Source organism: Sciurus vulgaris (assembly GCF_902686455.1).
Source record: "Sciurus vulgaris genome assembly, chromosome: 12".
Lineage (NCBI taxonomy): Eukaryota > Metazoa > Chordata > Mammalia > Rodentia > Sciuridae > Sciurus > Sciurus vulgaris.
Window position 1 is genome coordinate 13,324,646 of NC_136473.1, and position 13,856 is coordinate 13,338,501.

Sequence of the window (13,856 nt, forward strand, 5' to 3'; positions counted from 1 at the left end):
ACACACACCCTGTATACACTCCCAAGCTAACATCTTTGTGGTACAGGAAGTACGAGCTTATGGGGTCAGCAAGGGAGGTAGGGATTCATCGTGGAGGATGAGTAGGGAGTAGACAAAGGCAAAGGGGATTTCTGGAGGAGTGCTCCGTAGAAATGCCAAGATGGGCTGCAGAAGGCGTTTGTGGGGAAGAAGTGGATCAAGTGCAGGAGGTTGCTGAGATCCCATCGTAGGGATCCTCAGTGAAGACTGAGGAGGCTGAGATTGGTCTTGGAGGCACAAGGGAGTCAGGGAGAGTTTCTGGGCAGGGGAAGAATAAAGAATTATTTCAAGAAGATTAGACTGTGGTGTGCACAATGCATTGGAAAGGAGAGGCAGTAGAGGAGGAGGTGGGAAGTGATGACCTAGGGTCTAAGTCAGACTTATTGAGTTAAAATCTGCAGGGATGGAAAGAACATTGATAACTGATAAAGGAAACATTATGGTTGGGCATGGTGGTGCACACTATAATCTCAGAAACTCAGGAGGCTGAGGCAGGAGGATGGCAAGTTTGAGGTCAGCTTCAGCAACTTAGCAAGACCCTTAACATCTTAGCAAGACACTGTCTCAAAATAAAAAATGAAAAGAGCTAGGGATGTGACTTCGTGGTAAAGCACCCCTGGGTTCATCCCTCAATACCGAAATAATATTAAATGAAATAAGTAATATAAAAATAAATAAAAAGAAGTGGGGATGTAGCTCAGTAGTAAAGCACCCCTGGGTTCAATCCCCAGTACAAAAGAAAAGGAACTAAAAGAAGATGTTATGTGAGATAGGATTTGGTGACAAATCAGAAACAGGAATGAGAGGGTCTAATTACTGTAAGGCGAGGCAGCAGATGTTACCACGTAATGTCAGGCCTTACTCCAAAGCCCAGGCTGTTGGGACCATCCTCTTGAGCCTTAGTTTCCTCATCTGTACGGTAAGGTTGTTGGACCTCTGTGATTCATTCTGGTTTCCTAACTCAGACCTGCTAGTCACAACATTTCACTGACCCAGACCTGTTTACCAGAAGACTTCCCTGATCTTTTCCCTACCTAGCCGTGTAACTTAGTTTCTTATTCCAGGGTAAGAGTTCCTAGAAAAGTCATCTTCAGTGAATAATAAACAAGTTGAATTCTCATCTGTCTCACAATGCCCTGCACACCTGCCTGACTGCATCACTCCAGCAGGCAGGGGACATGCGGCCTCCAGCTCAAGTTCTGCAGGGTGAGGGATTCCATAGCCTGGGCTGACCTCCCGGGCCAGTTGGCCGCCTAGGGCTGCCAGCCAAGGAAACCAAGACCTGAGGCTCGCTTGCTGGGCTCGTCTACTTGTGTGGAGCCGGGCCTACTGACTGGACCACAGGTACCTGGGTGACTTGGGCAAGAGCCAAAGCCTGCATGAGACCTGGATAACCTGGAATTAAGTCCTTCCTCTTCATTTCCACTGAGAGAAAACAAGGTGTTCAGAAGCACCATGTGCTCATGTTTTGGTTCACTCTGGGGCCTAGAGGGATTTGTGGGCTCAGAGTTCCTCTTCCACTGGGTTCTGCTGGTGGTGCTTAGGGATGGTCCTGGTAAGTGTGGGAAGCATGAACCTTGTGAATAGCTTCTGTTTTCACTTGAGATTAAATTATCCCCATGCTTGCCTCACAAGCACAGGGCCCTGGGTTCGATCCCCAGTACGGCAAAAAAAAAAAAAAAAAATTCCCAGCTTATCTACTCAAACACCAGTTTTACCTTCTTTTTAATTCCTGTGCACAAGGAAAATGTCTGTAGAAGGGAGAAATATGGGGTTGCTCTTAAATGTGATTCTCAGAAAATTGGGAGCTTTCATCTGTCTTGTTCCATCTTTCCCTCTTTTCCGGTGCAGCACCTAGTGCAGTAAGAATCCCCACTCAAGTGTTTAAGCAAAAATTACTGAAATGGTTTCAGCACCATAATGAAAGCACAAATAGCTGGGATGGGAGTGGACTTCATGGATCAGCAGTGCATTTTATTCAGAAGCAGAGTCAGGCATTGGAGGGGCTCACTTTCTGGTAGAAAATGGCCCCCAGTTACAGGAGGAACCTGTGCTTATATATAGGTTGTACTGACAGATGACTTAGTCAGTGGGGACTTTAACAGAATGTCAGTTTGGACATTCAGGAAAGAGGTTGCAAAAATTTGAGACTCATTTTTACTGTGCAAGGATGGAGGGTCCAGAGTTCACTATTCAGTGCCTATCTCTTTCCCTCCAGGGTCTATTGTACTGTCACTGGGAAAGGATCAATGCTTATCCCCTTCCCAGGGACTGCCATTTCCTGTATCCTTCAAAGTGCTTAGTACTTAGTACAAGCAAGTCTCTGAGTATTTGCCTGCAGGAACTCAAGATTCAAGCTCATGAAATCATGATGCTATTTAACATCACCCCCATTTTATAGATGGCACAGCTGAAGCATGGGCGGGAGTGAACTGGCCCAGAACTGTAGCTTGTCAGGGCCAGAGCTAGAACGTGAATCCAAGCACTGGCTCCAGAGCCCTTGATCATCTCCAGGAACCTGTCTCATTCCTATGTGTATAGACCCACACCGGGGAAATAAGGCAGTGTGTTCCATCAAAGCAAGTAACATCTATGGTGTGTTCGTGCAATGGAATTCCATAGAACGATGCAGAAGAACAAATCAAAGCTGAGGAAGAATGCTGTGGGCAGATTGCTGGGTGAGGGAAGCCACCAGATCACATAATGTGTGGTTCCATGGATAGAAGTTCAAAAACCTACCAAAGTGGGCTGGGGTGGTGGATCAGTGGTACAGCACTTGCCTAGCCCGTTTGAAGCACTGGGTTTCGTCCTCAGCACCACATAAAAATAAACAAACAACGGTATTGTGAAAAGAAAAAAAAAAATACCAAAGATTCCACATTGTCAAGACCCTGGTTTCCTTGCAGGTGGTGATTGGAGAGGCCCCGGGGCCTCTGGTGCTGACCTGGTTCTGAAGTGGGGTGATGATTTCACTGGAAATTATCAGGCTGTGCATTTCATATGTACACAGTACTCCATTAATGTTTATTTTAAAAGATGAACTAGGAGCTGGGGGCAGAGCTCAGAGGTAGAGCCTTGTCTATCATGTGCACGGCTGTGGATTCAATCCCCAGTGCTAGGGAAAAATTGGGTGACAGGAAACCTGGGTTTTACTCCTAACTTACTTGTAAGTGACTCAAACAAGTCCCACTTCTGGGAGACTGACGGCTTGAACTGTCATATTGCAGCTACTGTGCCACCTCTTCACACAAAACCTTGCCTGAAATCTGGCTATAATAAATGGATCTAAGCTGGTGAAGTGGCACAGCCTGTAATCCCAGCTTCTCAGGAGGCTGAGACGGGAGGATTGCAAGTTCCTGACAGCCTCAGCAAATTAGCAGGACCCCATCTCAAAATAGAATTAAAAAATGGGTTGCAGGTGTAGCCCAGTGGTAGTGCTCCCCTGGGTTCAATTCCTAGTACTGCAAAAAACCAATACAATAAATAAGTAAGAATAAAAAAGCAGATCTGGTGGAACTCTGAATTCAGGAGAGGAGCTAGCCTGGGCTCTGGCGAGTGGGCAGGAGCACCATGACTCCAGGCTTTTGCCACTGCTGAAGGTGAACTTCTTGTCCTAGGAGGCCACCTCCCAGGGCCTGGTCAACTCTGGGATCCTGGGATCTCCTGATAGCCTGGTGTCCTCTTTCAGCTCCTAATTATTCTCTAACACTTTCCTGGGGCCTCGTTCCCTGGCTCTGCTGGAGCCTGTCACAGGCAGGGCTTGGCTTACCTCTGGTGTTTCTCAGAACGAAAAGGCAGACGGTCCCTGGTGGCTGAAATGCCACCATTCACGTCTTAGTATGCATTCCTTTTATCTTGTTTTTTTCCCTAGTGGTTGATAAAACGGAGCTCAATAAAGTAGGGCTTGTTTTGCAGGGAAGGAGCATGGAAAGTACTGGGAAATGGAGCACGTGGCGGAGAGCCGTGTGCACAGAGGAGGGTAGACTGAGGGTGACACGTGGATGGACATATGTGGGTGGGTTTATGGGGGAGGAAAAGTAGCGGGGGTAGGGGGTGTGGATGCTGCCCGAAGACCCCGGATGTGGGAGGGGCCAAGGCATTCAGCTCAAATCCCCCAGGTTGCAAGGTTTGGTTTGCTATCGACCTTGCTAATAGGGAATCTAAAATCCAGTGACGCCCAGACTTCAGGAAAGAGCCTTTGTTCAGAACCCCCTGTGTTCCTCAGTCCCAGTTGCTTTGGACCTCTGTGATCCCACAGGCCCATGCCGGCCTGCCTGCCTTCTCTCCTTCCTTCACTCAACAAATACTTATTGTGCACTCATGTGCCGGGCTGGGTTCTAGATATTGAGGATCTGCCAGTGACAGAAAGAGACAGAAACATCTCGTCTTCACGGGGAGACACGAACATAAACAAGATGACAAGCCAAACACATAGGATGTTACATGGCGACAGGTGCTTGGGAGAAGGGACATACTGTGAGAAGGGATTCAAGTGTCGGGTGAGGGTCAGTCCTAAATGGCGAGGCCAGGAGGCCGGGCTGAGAGGTGACTCAAGAGGCTGGAAGCCAGAAGACCCACTTGGGGGGATCAGGAGTTGAAGTTGGGGAGAGCATCCCAGGCTGCTGCAAGAGCTGTGTGGCCAGAGCCTGTCCCCAGCGTCGCTTTCCTGCCTTCAGGACCTGACATACCAGTATCCAGAGAGCTCTGGACAGAGAGCAGCTGGGCATTATTTTGTCCTGGGGCTTAGGGATGGGCATCTCTGCCTTGACCTTGATCTCTGTGGGATGAGCAGATGGACTTGCTGTTAGGGCAATTGCAACCTGCATTTTGCCAGTTGGGACTGGGGGAAGATTGAGGGCAGAAGGGCCCTCTGGGGGCCCCTCTCTGTGTCTGGCCTCTGCCCACTTCCTCTGCCCAGTGGGTGCTCCTGCTCTTCTGCTTCTGGAAAGTGGGTTGATGGGCCAGGGACAGAGGGCACTGGTCACTACCTTTGAAACTAACTGCCTTTGGAAATGGCCTCAGTCCCAGGCTTCTCCCTACCAGCTATGACCTCTTTGCCTTTCTGCCCCTTGGGTGTCCTTGAATAGTGTATTTTCATCTCTCTCAGATTGTTTTCTTATCTCCAGAATATCAATAACGTCTACCTGGTTAGATAGTTCTTAAGATTAGAAACAATTATTTAAAGTACCCAACACAATGCCTGGTACATTCAATAAAAGGCAGCTATTATTAATTTATCAGCAATGAATACAAACAGCAAACACTTCTTAAGATCTATTGTCTCCCTTGTTATACCAGCTGGGAAAATGAGGTTAGGCTGTTGGTCCAAGTCCCACAGCTAGTAAGTGGGAAAGCTGGATTTGAACCCAGGCAGTCTGGTTCTTATTTGGGGAGTAGAGACTAATGGAAGGGGAGCTGGCAAGAGCCTGAAATCATACATGCTGTGCTGCTTTTGAGCTCTTTGTCCAAGTTCTTTATTCTTTGCTTAGACCTTTCTGATCGGTTTCAATTAGCGGTTTGTTTCCTTCTGTGCTGAAAGACTTGTGTCTACAGGAGAAGGACTGGGCAGGAGGCAGAAAAATACATCACTCTGGTCATGGACTTCGAACGCCCAGGGAATGGTCAGAGAATTGTTCTTCCACTGGGGGAATGTTGTCATCCTTGGGGACCATCAGAGGACCTGTGTGAAGGCCCAGGACGGTGGCAGACAAGTGGGGGTGGAGAGAAAGAATCCCCCTACTGCCCATCTCCCACTGTCTCCTGCTTTGCTTTCCAAAGGGGAACTGAGGAGCTCAGGCCATGTGAGCAGGATGCGAAGGCCTGCTGTGGTCTGAGCAGGAAGCACCCAGAGTAGGAGAGAGAGAGGGAGAGGGAGAGGGAGAGGGAGAAGCAGAAGAAACCCTCATTCAGGCCCACCACAGCCAAAGGTGCTGGCTACAGGGTGCAGCCCTTAATCCCACTGTGTGTCTCATTTGGTAAGTGGTGAGATGACCACTGAGCCACCTGAGTGACAACCAGGCATATGGCAACCTGGATTCTGCTCTGGGCGTAGAGCTCAGTGGGAGAGTGTTTGCCTTCAGTCTCCAGCTCTGCAAAGGAGGAGGAGGAGGAGGACAAATGCTTGGTCTCTTCATATTCAGTGATTCTAATTATTCAACTTTTGAGAATGCCTGTGAGTCTGGAAGGGTGGATGGATGTGGCGGCCCAAGCTCTGGGCCATAGACAGGCCTAAAGCAATCAGATCAAAGGGAGAAAAAGTAATAATTTTTTGTGTGATAACAATAATACAAGGCTCATTGTAGAAAAGACAGGAAATGCAAAGAAAGAAAGAAATCATCCACAATTCTATAACTGAAGTAGACATTGCCAACATTACACTTTTCTTCTGCTTTATTTTTTTATACCTTTATTTTTTATTTACCTATTTTTATGTGGTGCTGAGGATGGAACCCAGGGCCTCACATGTGCCAGGCAAACGCGTTGTCCCTGAGCTCCAGCTCCAGCCCCTGCTTTATTTTTAATATATTTGATTACACCATGTATGTGATTTTGTGGTTTTCATTTTTTTTTGTTTGTTTTGTTTTGTTTTGTTTTGTTTTGGGTACTGGGGATTGAACCCAGGGGGCACTCAACCCCTGAAACACATCTCCAGCCCTTTTTTATATTTTATTTAGAGGGAGGGTCTCACTAAGTTACTTAGGGCCTTGCGAAGTTGTTGAGGCTGGCTTTGAACTTATAATCCTCCTACCTCAGCCTCCCAAGCTGCTGGGATTACAGGCATGCGCCACGGTGCCCAGTTCTTGATTTTGTGTTACAACTGCCCTGCTTTTAGTGAGTCCAAAGATGTTCTACTCTGTCTATCAGTTCTCTGCTAAGCATCAAAAGTGTGGAATATGTTCTTGAAACCAAGACATGCCCTGATCATGTAACACAGAGGCCAGTGCTGACCTTCCTTAAAAGACAAGCCTTTGGAAGTGAAAATAGGGACCAGAATAAACATTTGCACAGCCCTGTTCATAGTGGCTCTGTTCACAGTAGCAAAGAGATGGGATAAACTCAAAAGAGTCCATCAAAGTCGAGGAATAGTGGCTCACCTGTAATCCCAGCTACTTGGGAGCGTGAGGCAGGAGGATTATAAGTTTAAGGCCAGCCTGGGCATCTTAGCAAGATCCAGACTCAAAAAATAAAAAGGGCTGGGGATATATCTCAGTGGAGGAACATCCCTGGGTTCACTCCACAGTACCAGAAAAAAAAAAAAAAAAAAAAAGAGTCCATCAAAGGATGAAGGGATAAACAAAGGTGATCTGTATACATGATGGAATATTATACAGCCTTTATAAAGAGGAAAATTCTGACATATGCTACAACACGGGTTAGCCTTAACAACGTCATGCTGAGTGAAGTATGCCAGTCACAACAATACAAATATCTCATGACCTCACTTAGGTGAACAGTGGTCAAATTCCTAGAGGCAGAAAGTAGTAATGAGAATCAGTGGTTACCAGGGGCTGGAAGGAGAGGGGGCTGGAGAGTTTACTGTTTAATGAGGATGCAGTTTCGACCAGGAATATGAGAAAGTTCTGGAGGTAGATGGCGGTGATGGTTGCCTGACGATTTGAATGTACCGGATGCTGCTGAACTGCATGTTTAAAGGTGATTAAAATGGTAAGTTTTATGTATATTTCTCCACAATAAAACAGCAGCAGAACCACAGTTCCTGGTTCCGTCCTCACACCTTGCCTCGGGCTGACTTCCTCCCTCCTGTAGGTTTTCCTTTGACTCCTCCCCTGACTTTTCTGCCCTGACTTTTCTGGCCTGGGTAGTGGCAGGTGTGGGAGGGGTGAGCCTGAGAGGGAAGAAGGAGAGGAGCAAGACTAGTCTGTGGGCGGGAACAGATCATCCAGGAGGGGCAGGGCAGTGCCAGCAGCTGTGCCCTGGGGCCGTCCTGGTTGGGGGGAAGCAGGAGCCTCTGCAGGTTCTCATGGGCCAGGTCTCCATGCCTTCCCTCTCTGTTGAGCTCCAAAGTGCAGAACAACGGGCAGAGTAGCAAGCACTGACCTGGTGGGCTGCAGACGGGCCTTGGCTGTGCGACGCAGAATCCCCCTGCCTGGCACCCCAGCCGTGCCTCCGCCAGGCTTCTGCCATGCCTGACTGAGAGTCCCTTGGTTGTAAGGCAGGGGGAGCCAGCAGAAGGGGAAGCAGGACCATCCTGGCCTCACCAACTCAGCTGGACGACGTCCAAATGTGGGTGAAGTTTGCCATCCAGTCTGGGGTCTGGGGCCAGGGCAGAGGGCAGAGGGCAGAGCCTCTGCCAGGCACTGTTGCGTCTTTCCGACTCCCCAGGGGCCCCCTTGCTTCATAGCAGGGGCAGTCGAACTTCTGCGGGTCCCCAGAGTCACCCTGTGGCAAGCCTGGCAGGTGCTGGGGCTCCAGAGCACAGTGCACACTCACCTAGCCCCATCCTAGGAGATACAGTCTTTCCCGGCCTCACCTGCTTTTCCTCCTGGGAACTCCAGTGGGTCTAGCAGCAGGGAACTTCCTCTGGAAACTCCCTGGAAGTTGAGGATCTTCAGAATGTACCCAGTCTTCTTTCAGAAGGTCAGCCCAGTTTTTAATTCTCTAAAAGCTACCAAACAAAACCGCCTTTCAAAGTTGCTTAAATGGCTTCATGGGGAAAAGTCGGCTGCCCAGACTCAGCCCGGACACCAGCTTCAGGGGGTTTGCTTACTCTAGACTCTGCTCGCCCGTCTGCAGAACCCCTCCAGGCTCACTGCAGTCTCCTTGACTCATGGCTTCCCGCACTTCTGGCTCTTGTTTCCGCAACAAAGGATAAAATCCTTGCAGCCAGGTACCATCTCCCAGCCTGAAGCTCGGGGAACAGCTGGCGCTGTGGCTAGGGAGGTGAATACTACACCAGTCTCCACAGGCTAGACGTTCCATTCACTCGAGAAACTTGTTTTCAAGATCGCCAAGCCTGAGCCCCATCCCAGGGATGCGGACTTAATTGGCCACGATGGACTTTACATATGGTAGTTCTAGAAATTCCCCAGATGCCCTCCAGCCCTGCCCCAGTATTGGGGCGGGGGGAACCAGAGTCTGGAGCATGCTAGGCAAGTGCTCCACCATGGAGCTACATCCCCAGTCCTTTTTAAACAGAATTTCACTAAGTTGCCCAGCCTGGCCTCAAACTTGCCATTCTGCCTCCGCCTCCCAGGTAGCTGGGAATACAGGTGTCTGCCACCATACTGGGCTCCCCAGGTCATTCTTATGTGCCTCTGGCTGGTGTTGGAAATCCTTGATCTCAGTCATGTTGGCTTTGCATATATTCACTTTTTCTCCCCCTGGGAACTTTTTTTGGGAGGTACTTGGAATTGAACCCAGGGACACTCTATTACTGAACTACACCCCAAGTCCTTCTAATTTTTTATTTTTTATTTTTTTGAGGTAGGGTCTCACTAGGTTGCTTAGGGCTTCACTAAGTTGCTGAGGCTGGCCTTGAATTTGCGATCCTCCTCTCTCGGCCTCCATCGTTGTTGGGATTACAGGCATGGCCATCACACCTGGCTCTCCTGCAAGGCTTTCAGCACATCAGCCGGAAGCTCAGTTTATCCAAAGCCAGACACAAGACCCTGATTGAAATAGCCCGAGGGCCAAGACCTTGTTTTCCAGGAGGATTCTTTTGGAAGAAGTACCCAGGTGACCAGAGTACAGCCAGAGGGCTTCCTGGTGAGATCTCGAGACACATGGCTGTCTGCCCACAGGCCTTCCAGCTCTGTCCATGCTTCTTCCCCTTTGAATTCCCTCATTGCTTGGGGAGGGTGGAAACAGTGCAGGAAGCTCAGCCGTACTCCTGGGTTGTACCTCCAAGTTGTTGGTCAGTCACTGATCATTTAACAGGAGTGGGCATTAGACCCTTGTCTGAAAGCATGTTTTAACAAGGGTGAGAAGAGAACCTCAGGGGGTTGAGGAAGACAGTAGGGGAGTCCTGGGTCTCCAGTTTGCTCCCCTCTGGTCTCACCAGTCTTCCATCTGCTGTTGCAGGACCAGTGGTCCATCCTGGGGCTCAGCCGAGTCACCGTTGGGCTCAGACTCTCACCTGGTTGTAGTAGATCTGTGTTTCTCTTCTCTCCCAATGTAAAAAGTCCTGGAATCCTTCTCCTGGTGACATAAAGCTTGACTGGTTTGGAAGAGCTGGAGCCCAGGCCCGGTTTCCTGGGGAAGCTCCATTAGAACTGCTGGTGACTCCTCTTGCTTGCAGAGATACAATGAGCCAAAAGAAAAAGGTACTGGGTGGTATATGATAGAGAAGTGATTTCAAGTCAGACTGTTTTGGTTTTCCTTCTATTACTAATATTCTAATTGTAAAATTCCTATGGAATAGAATTTGAATGATATCCATAATGTATTTTTGCCTCTGACTGTAAATAACAGGAGTGCCTTAAACACTGAGAGCCCATCACGTGACCACATCCTGACAAGCCCCTGACAAAGGGGAGTAGCTCAGCCCCATCACCACTCATCCCTGCAGATGGACTGAGAAGCTACCTGCCCTGCAGCAGGGAACCTCTGCCTCCCTCCTTCTACCACACCCAGCTTTAGTCAGCTGATAGTGTGGGGTGAATGCAGGGCCCATAGTGACATACACACCTTCACCTTCATATTTTGTAATGACAGATGCTGTTTGATTCACTTCAGTTGTGTAAGCAAAAATAACTTTCTGACAGATAAATTCAAGAATGGTATTGTAGCCAAGCATGGTGGTGCAGGCCTGCAAATCCCAGAAACTCTGGAGGCAGAGGCAGGAGGATCTCAAGTTCAAGGTGAGGCTGGGCAACTTAGGGACACCCTGTCTCAAAATAAAACACAAAGAGATGTCGCTCAGTGGTAGAGTGCCCGGGGTTCAATCCCTAACATTGTAAAAAGAGAAAATGAAAAAGAAAGAAAAAGAAGAGCATTTGTTAAAATTGTGTTTGGGAGAAGGACACTATACCAGTGATTGCTGGTGTCTCCCCTTATTCATTCTGACATCTTTCTTAATAGCAGCATCCTGGGCAGTTGGCCTGGCTCAGAGGCCACATCTGCCTGTATGTCCCAGCAAGAGGTGTCTCCATGGCTAAATCTGACCAGGGAGAGCAGTGTGGAAGTGTTGTGTGGATTTCTGGAAAGTCATCTTCAAAGGGAAAAGTGAACTCCCTTCTGCCTGCCCTGCTCCAGCAGCATCTCAGTATGTAAGTGGTGTTGCGTGGACTGAATAGTGTATATCAAGCTGTGTAACACATAGTAAATGAGGAGATGTCCTAGGGTGCTTCTCTACATTACAGATGACCGGCTTCACAGGTGGCAGATCTCTTTATTTTTGGTACCAGGGATTGAACTCAGGGGCACTTAACCACTGAACCACATCCCCAGCATGCGTCACTACTCCAGGCTATGTGGCAGGTCTTTTGTTGTCAGCAAATGGAAAATCGAATTAAATGTACTTGTCATTATCTTTCAATATTGGTTTTTGAATGGCCAGAGTTGTCTCAATTCCTTGTTTGTTTAAAAGCCATAAGAATTTTGATTAAATGTATGCACTTTCCAAATCTAAGGAAGAAACTTTTGAGGTAAAGGTGCAGAGTTATTAAGCTTTGATGCTCTGCCTGAACTTTAACATTCTTGAGTTTCGACTTTGCATTTTGTAATAATTTCAGGCTTAATGGAAAGTTGCAAAAATAGTTCAAAAGTTTCCTGGATAGCCTTCACCCAGATTCTGCAAATTTAACATTTTACTGCATTTCCTTCATGATTCCCTCTTTCCCTCTTTATCTATCTATCTATCTATCTATCTATCTATCTATCTATCTACCTACCTATCTATGTATCTATCATCTATCCATCCACTCACCCATCCATCCACCTACCCATCCATCCACCTATATATCTCCATCTTATCTCAGAAAAAGAGGGAGAGAAGATGTGTGTGTGTGTGTGTGTGTGTGTATACAGAGAGAGTAATAGGCATTGTTCTTTGGACCCATTTGAGAGCTAGATGCAGATATGATTTCCCTCTGCTTTAAATAAAAACAAGGACAGTACAGTGATCAAAATGGGGAAAGCAGCATTGACACTGTTCTATTATCTAATATGCACACTTTCGGTCTCACCAATTTCCCATTAGTGTTCTTTATTTACAGAAAAAGAGCAACATTTCAACTGACTCAGGATTTTATGCAGGCTCACAAGTTTTGGGGAGTTGTCATGTCACTTCTGTTTCCTTCATCTAGAACAGTCTTTCCTCTTTCCTGCCTCTCATGGACTCGGTATATTTGAAGAGTGTATATGATGCACTTTTTAAAAACACAATTACAAATTAAAGTGCGGTTAAAAACTGGTAGCACACAATGTACCATCTTGGCCATTTTTAAGTGTGCAGTTCAGTAGGGCTAAGTATCTTCACATTATTGTGCAACAGAGCTCCAGAACTTCTCTTCTGGCAAAACTGAAACTTGCCTGCACTGCGTTCAGAAGTTCTCAGGGTTTTTTTCTATGTTAAAGTCCTCGAGCCAGTAACTGCCGTGCTGTGGGAATTGGGCATAAAACTGCTGATATGACAGTTAGCGGTACGTTTGACCACCTCGGGCAGCAGGAAGGGTCTGGAGGACACTGGGTGAAACATTTCTTTGACAAGCCCTTTGACAAGTCCTGCTGGAAGGACTTGGAAGTGCCATATGGGGTCCACACTCCAAGTAGAAACAGTTCTACTTGGGTTTCTAATTTTTAATCAGTAAGTGTTTGGATTCTTTCCCAGCAGCACTGAGGACTGAACCCAGGGGTTCTCTACAGTTTTAGGCCCGATTCCCACAGCATGGTAGCTATTGTCTTGTAGGAGTCACAGAGCAGGTGAGAGGTAGAGTTGGGACAGGTGTTCAGTCCCCCTGCAGAATCACAGGATCCTTCATTTGCAGGGCTAGTCAGAGGCCAGCCGGTTGGATTCTAGCCATGGGGGAACCCCTCTAGAAAGTTCTGCTAGACGGACATCTGGCTGTGATTCTAAATATGGCAGGTACTTCCTATCTCTCTGGCCTGCTGTTAGCCATTGTATGGGAAGCCACCTGCTATAATTTGGACCTAGAGTGTCCCCCAGAGTCCCATGTATAGAAGGGTTGGTCCCCAGCCTGTGGCGCTCTTGGAAGGTAATAGAATCTGGGAGGTGAAGTCTGGTGGGAGGAAGTTAGGTCATGGGGGACATGCCCTTGAAGGAAAATAGGGACCCAGGCTCCTCTTCTTTCTTTCACGTCCCAGAAGCTGTGAAGTAAACAACTTCCTCTACCACACGCTGATGCTGAGCAACTGGGCCAGCTGATCATGAATCAAACCTCTGAAACCCTGAACCAAATAAAACCCTTCTTCTTTTTATGTTGATTACTTCAGGTATTTTGACACAGTAACAGAAAGCTGCCTAACACAACATGTCCTTGTACCTTTGAACCAGCATCTGATTTCTATTTATGGGGCAACATAATGCAAGACAACTGCCATGTATTTGTAAGCAGCTATCATTTTATCTCATAGTCTTGTTCTTCATCTCATCTCTGGTTCTTCAGCTATTCCTCTCTCTATATATATATTCCTCTATATATATATATATATTCAGCTATGGCGTCTGGGTGGCTGGTTGCCTTTCTCAGGAGGTATAGGAGTATGTTGACATTCCCCTGAAAAGGAGTCACCCAGAACTGCACAGGATCCTTCTTCCCAGTGTCATCACAGATGGTCCCTTTCTGTAGTGTGAACGCTGTGCGTTGACAGAGCTCAGCTGGGTGAGTTCGTCCAAC

The 13,856-nt window shown here is 47.6% G+C and overlaps 1 protein-coding gene across 5 annotated transcripts in view; it reads left to right on the plus strand.

The window, feature by feature from the left end:
• PFKFB3 (6-phosphofructo-2-kinase/fructose-2,6-biphosphatase 3) overlaps positions 1-13,856 on the plus strand; it is a 76,741-nt gene that overhangs the window by 25,429 nt on the left and 37,456 nt on the right. The window contains exon 2 of one of the 5 annotated variants that reach the window (XM_079107553.1): positions 11,080-11,263. The exons of 3 other annotated variants lie outside the window; for them this stretch is intronic. In XM_079107553.1, the coding sequence (XP_078963679.1) occupies positions 11,149-11,263 (115 nt within the window). In that variant the 5' untranslated portion in view covers positions 11,080-11,148. Of the gene's footprint in view, positions 1-11,079; positions 11,264-13,856 lie in introns of those variants that run through there. One more of the 5 variants, XM_079107556.1, reaches the window with a different exon arrangement.